Genomic DNA, 6,826 nt, shown 5'->3' on the forward strand with positions numbered 1-6,826 from the left:
AAAAAAAAAAAAAAAAAAAAAAAAAAAAAAAAATATATATATATATATATATGTAAATATGTCATGTAAATTCATGTTATTTTTCATTTCAGTTTAGCAGATTTTACTACCTTCAGAGATGATTTCACTACCTTCCCAAATGTCTTTGTAATTCTAGCCCATTGAGAGAACTATACTATCTATCTGGAAAAATAAGGTGTTATTTTCTTTTACTTCAGGGATGGCATAGAATTTGCCTTTAAATACCAAAATCAGAAAGGACAAGAATATCCACCTCCTAATCTGGCTTTTCTTGAAGTACTTAGTGAATTTTCTTCTAAACTTCTTCGACAGGACAAAAAGACTGTGTAAGTTGCACCTTGCAAGACAAGTGGTTTTTATAATGATACCATTATAATTTTAAATGTTTATTTTTTGAAAAAATTGTAATCATGTAGATGCAATTAATTCTGATAGTTTAGGCCTTGGTTGTTAGGTTTTTTTTAAGGAACTGTAGTTTTCTCTCAAGCTTTTATAGTTATTCTTTTGCCCCTCACCTTTCAGTACCCTAGAATCTGCAAAATGAAATTAGCAGATAGAAATGATTTCCTATTCTGCAATACAAAGATGTATGAACATTGGCTTAGCCATTGTGGAACCCTGTTTTCTTTTCTTTTATATTAATTTCATTTTAGTTGTATTTTGTTTTATTTCATTTGTTTCAAGAAGATTGATTTTTTTTTCTTTTTTGATAATCAATAGCAGTTTAAAGAAATACATATGTAAGTTTCAAAAGAAATTTTTGATGAGATGTTTTATTTAGTACAAACTAGAAAACTTTTCAAGAGAATGATACTGTAATTAATCCCAAGTTTTATAAATTGATAGGAAGGAGAGTCAATTACAATGATATGCTAAATAAATAGAAATTTGGAGAGACAGTTAATGCTTATATGAATGTAAGTAATAAATAGTTTTAAGGAAAGATGTTGACTTCCTATTAGTCAGAAAATTACTAAGCCCCTACTATGGTCAGATATTGTCCTAAAGCTTATGTTTCGATGCAGGAGACACAACATAAACATGCAGATAAACAAGAGTTTCAGGCACAGAAATGGGGTAATGTGACAGAGAAAGGCAGATGTTGATTGAGTATTGGTGGGGGAGAAGAGTGGTTTTGAAAACTGTTTCAGTATAGGCATTTACAGCTATTCATTTTTTTGAACACTACTTGAACTGCATCCTGTAAGTTTTGGTATGTAGTGTGGGAAAGCAAAATATTTTATCCCCAAATATACTTCTTTGACATATTTCAAGACGGCTAATTCAGGGAGTCTGGAAAAACAAGATTAGGTAGAAGGCCAGGTTTTGTTTGGTTTTTTTGAAAAGGAATTTACATTTGTAAATTCAAACAGCCAGCATCCTCTGAGGCCCCTCCTTAGCTACTTTCCTTTCTGAGGGCAGCTGTGATGTTTTCATTTGCATAACTAGACAGTCTGTGCTTAACTTTAACTTCTGCCTTTCTTCTTTCACCTGTGACACCACCTCCCCCAGAGCCCCAGAGAAACTGGGTCCTAGGCCATAGTTCTTGGGCCCTGAACCCACCCCAGGTCCCGCTGGCTAGATCCGGGTTCTTACTGTCTCAGATAATTGGAGGAGACACGCCAGAAACGAAAAGTAAAAGCAGTTTTATTTAGCAAAGGAAAAGTACATTCCGGAGAAAATACAGTGGGCTTGAGCGAAAGAGAAGAGTGCTCAAGAGTGCCAACAGTTACATTCCTGGGGTTTTAAGTCCTCTTAGCTAGATTCGTGCCATTTGGTCATTGGTTGAGTCCTGAACGTAGTCTCTGTCATATTGGTTTAAGAGATTGGCACTCTAGCTGGTGGGAACTCATTGGTCTAACTGAATGGCGCCCGAAGTGTGTGCGGTAGTGGGCGGAGGGAGTCCCGTCTGGAATTGTCTTTGTCTCCGCTTCTGCACATGTGCATGCGTGCTCAGGGAACTGGTTTGTCCCATTTGCAAATAACCAGTTTTTCCTTCTCCCACTCTTATTTCTATCTAGCTTCCTGCCTCAACAGTGATATATAAACTTCTGTGTCCCATTGGATTAATGGGAAATTACTCTCCTGTAATTCCCTTGTGCATTGCCCCCTTCCCAGAACATTAAAATAATAAAATTTTTAATGTCTTTTCTTCATATTAATTAAATATCGACAGTTGATTTTTTTTTTTTTTTTAATGAATCTTCAGGAGCAAAGAGGAAGTTTTCTTTTGGTCCCTACAATGGCATTTCTATTTTCATTCATCTCAAAGTAACCTTCTCGTTTCAACTTGTTTCTTTTTTAACCTATTGGTTATTCGGGAGTATTTTATTTAATTTCCACATATATGTGAATTTCCATATTCCCTTCTGTTACTGATTTCTAATTTCATTCCATTGTATAAGAGATCATGCACTATTTGATTTTAATCCTTTAAATTTATTGAGGCTTATTTAATGGACCAATATATGGTCTGTCCTGGAGAACATTCCACGTGTATTTGAGAAGAATATATATTCTTCTGTTGTTGGGTTGAGTTTTGTTCTGTAGATGTCTGTTCAGTCTAGTTGGTTTATGATTTTGTTTATAGTGTTTTCAAGTTTTCTATTTCCTTATTAATCTTTTGCCTAGTTCTGTTACTGAAAGTTGGGTATAAAAGTCTTGTGAAGCAAAATTAAGGCTTTTGAGGCAAAGAATTTTAGAGAAGGGGCTGGCTGGTTAGCTCAGTTGGTTAAAAGAGTTTGGATCCCCATACCAGCCAAGTTTTCTATTTCCTTATTAATCTTTTGCCCAGTTCTGTTACTGAAAGTTGGGTATAAAAGTCTTGTGAAGCAAAATTAAGGCTTTTGAGGCAAAGAAATTTAGAGAAGGGGCTGGCTGGTTAGCTCAGTTGGTTAAAAGAGTTTGGATCCCCATACCAGCCAGTTGCCCAAAAAAAGAAATGAAGAATTTTAGGGAAGTTTATTAGGAGCCAAACAAACATGAGGATGGGGATCAACCTGGGAAACACAAACCAACAGGGCTGGAAAGTGCTCCTAAGTCTATTACAAGCTGACAGGATTTTATAGGAAAGTACCTAGGGAGGGGGATGCCTCATTCCAAAGTTGTCCCATTTTCATTGGGTAAAAATAGAGAAGTTATATTCATCAATAACAAGTTACATCATAAAGCTAAAAATGTCTGTGTGCATTTTCTACTGCATTCTTCAGTCTTTTTGACGTTTGTTTGCCAGCAAGTTATACATGAGTTACTGAATCACAACCTAAACTATATACTATTTTTACCTATGGAACAAGATGTCTACACTGAGATCATGAGACTCAGCCCAAGGCAAGGTTTCTTTTAGAAACTTGCTTTGTTTCTGTCATCAGCCTCTAACTATTATTATTGAATTATCTATTTGTCCCCTCAATTCTGTCAGTTTTTGCTTCATGTGTTTTGGGGCTCTGTTGTTAGGTGTATATACATTCTTAATAGTTATGTTTTTCTGATTGATTGACTTATTATAAAATGTCATTCTCTTGGGCCGAGCCCGTGGCACACTTGGGAGAGTGCGGTGCTGGGAGCGCAGCAGCGTTCCCGCCGTGGGTTTGGATCCTATATAGGGATGACTGGTTCGCTCACAGCGCTCACTGGCTGAGCACGGTGCGGCCGGTCTCAAAAAGGACCAAAAATAAATAAATAAATAAATAAATAAATAAATAAATAAATAAATGTCATTCTCTGTCTTTAGTAATTTTTGTCTTAAAGTCTATTTTGCCTATAGTATTAGTATATGTTAGTATAACCATTCTAGCTCTATTTTGGTTACAGTTTGCATGGTATGTTTTCTATCCTGTCACTTTCTGTCTTTGTGACTTTGAATCTAAATGTGTTTCATGTAGACAGCACATAGTTGGATCATGTTTTTTTTGTTTTTAATCCGACCTCGCAGTCTCTACTATTATACTTTTGTTTTCCATAAGTCTTCTGGGTGGTGATGGTGGTGGTCTTTCTCCTTTACTACCTTCTTTTACATTAAGTGTATATTTTCTAGCATAACGTTTAGATTCTTTTAGTGATCTTTGGTTATATTTTTTTAGTTATTTTCTTAGTGGTTTCTGTAGGCTTTACAGTATACATCTTATCAAAGTTTATTTCAGATTTATTCTAACTTAAGTCTAAAGAAATACAGAAACTTCTGTATAACTCCATTTTCCCCCTCCCTTTTTTATGCTTATTGTTATACATGGTTTATCTATGTATGTTACAAACCCAACAATACATCGCTGTATTACTTCATATAATCTTATGTCTTTTAAAGTAGCTGAGAAAAGAAGGGAAAGCAAGTATACATTTAAAGAGTTTGTTATATTGACCTTCCCATTTACCATTTCTGATTCTCTTCATTTCTTCCTGTGGATTCAAATTACCATCTGGTATCTTTCCCTTACTCTAATACAGCTTTTCTCCACCCATCTCTTTTGTGCTCATTGTCAAATCTATTACATTTCTATATTGTCCCAACAATACAGTAATATACATATTGTTTTATACAATTATTTTTTAAATCAGGTAAGAGAAGGAAGGATAAGTAAATATGTAATTATATTGTCTTTTATAACTACCTAGTAATTATCTTTACTGACACTGTTTTTCACGTAAATTCATATTACCCTCTGGTATCATTTGCTTTCAGCTTAAAGAACTTCCTGAAGTATTCCTTATTAGGCAGGTGTGCTAGCAACAAATTCTCTCAGGTTTTGTTATCTGGGAGTTTCTGTTTTGTCTTAAGTTTTGAAATAAAGTTTTGCTGGATATAAGATTCTTTTAATTTTTTTATTATTTATTATTATTTTTCTTTGGTGGCTGGCCTGTACAGGAATCCAAACTGTTGACCTTGGTGTTATCAGCCCCAGCACCCATGCTCTAACCAAGTGAGCTAAGCAGCCAGCCCTGGATGTAAGATTCTTGTTAGACGGTTTTTTACTTTCAGCACTTTGCCTATGTCATCCCACTGCTTTCTGGCCTCCGTTGTGTCTGATGAGAAGTCACCTCTTAATTCTATTGGATTTCTTTTATATATAGTAAGTTACTTTTAACTGCTTTCAAGATTTTCTCATCTGTGGCTTTCATCATTTTTCTTAGGATTAGTCAGGGTGTGGCTCTCTTTGCATTTATCCTATTTGGAGTTCCTTGAGCTTTCTGGATGCGTAAATTAATGTTTTTCATCATATCTGTGGCTTTCATCATTTTTCTTAGGATTAGTCAGGGTGTGGCTCTCTGCATTTATCCTATTTGGAGTTCCTTGAGCTTTCTGGATGCGTAAATTAATGTTTTTCATCAAATTTGGCAAGTCTCTGGTGTCCATACTCACATCTTTTTTCCCTTGTTTCTATGATTTGGTTTTACTACCTAGGGATCACCCTTGGGTCAGCATAAGCTACTTACTGACCAAAGGTTGTGCTTAAGCCCCTTTAGCCAGTTAGATTTTTACCATTTACTGTTAGATGTTTGTGTGACTTGAAGGCTACTATCATAATTCAGGGTGTTTGCTTTTTTGCCCCACGTTTTAAGCCAGTGACTAACCAGCAGCTTGGAAGAATCGTCTCATTGCTCCTGATAGGAGCAGCCTTGGGCATGCACAATCTTCCAACCAGGAAAGCATGTGATTTTATTTTTACCCCTGACTTCCTAGGAGTTGCTGCTGGGTTACAATAGTTTATTGTTCAGCCAGTCTTGGATTAGAGATTATGCTTAAGCCCCTTTTGCCAGTGAGCCTTTCTCCCTATGTTGATAAATCTGCCTGTGGCTTGAGGAATGCTTTCAAGTCTACCCTGTTCCCTGCCCTGTTTGCCCATGAGTGGGTACAGTTTAGCATATGTGCGTAGCTTTCCCACCTCCCAGCGTTTTGATTTTGATTTTTTTCTACTGTTCCAAATCTATTTAATGAATAAAATCAAATTTGAAAACTGTAAACAAAATATTCTTTCTTTAAGCACAGCAATTACATAAGCAGAGCAATAACAACAAATATTATCCTTCTTTTATATAAGAATAAGCATATGAAATGCCAAGTTAGCCTAGCAGCCTGTTTATAACCACCATGGATTGGTGATAAAGCATTCTTCCAGTGCTAAGATTAAAAGTAAAAATGCATGTCACAGAACAATATGAGCACAGTAGAGGATTTGGTAAGGTGTATTCAAACAAATCAATTGGAGTTCCTGAAATAAAAAAATCAGTGTTTTTGGCGGAGAGGGAGTGGAGGCAGTTTCTACCTTTTTTTAAAAAATAAAAATTGTATATATTTAAGGTTTATAACAACATGATGTTTTGATACAAATCTATGTTGTAAAATGATTACTACAGTCAAACTAATTAACATATCCAACTCCCAGGACTGATTGTGATCCCAGGAGGGTTCTTCTTAGCTACCTCTTTCTCTGGTTCTCTCTGTTAAATTTCTGGCTGCTCTGCTCTGTCATTTTTTGCTGCTGGTATCAAAGAGCTTATCAGCACCCTCTTACTTGCTGTCCATCAAGCTCTCCATTGATTTCAGCAATGCTCTTAGGAAAGGAATTCTGTATGCTCTGTTGTGAGGCTGCCACATGGAAAAGGCACCAGAATACCCAATTGAGTATTTAAAAGGCAGTCTTTATTGGCTGGCTGGCGACTGTCCCTCCAAGAAAGTCTCGGAAGAGAGCAGCACTGACTTGAAGTTTAGAGGGGTTTTTTTTAAAGGCACATTTTTACATCAGTCACACAGTTAAAATTATCAAATAGTCACACACTTACAGTTATCATATAGTCACACACATACACA

At 35.9% G+C, this 6,826-nt stretch overlaps 1 protein-coding gene across 1 annotated transcript in view; it reads left to right on the forward strand.

The window, feature by feature from the left end:
- LOC103606112 (cohesin subunit SA-1-like) overlaps window positions 1-6,826 on the forward strand; it is a gene marked incomplete at its 5' end in the record, with an annotated part of 50,546 nt that overhangs the window by 26,802 nt on the left and 16,918 nt on the right. The window contains one exon of the mRNA XM_008590702.1: window positions 219-347. Coding sequence (XP_008588924.1) covers window positions 219-347 — 129 coding nt within the window. The remainder of the gene's footprint in view (window positions 1-218; window positions 348-6,826) is intronic.

This window comes from Galeopterus variegatus, unplaced genomic scaffold, assembly GCF_000696425.1.
Source record: "Galeopterus variegatus unplaced genomic scaffold, G_variegatus-3.0.2 Scaffold6308, whole genome shotgun sequence".
NCBI classification, from domain to species: Eukaryota; Metazoa; Chordata; class Mammalia; order Dermoptera; family Cynocephalidae; genus Galeopterus; species Galeopterus variegatus.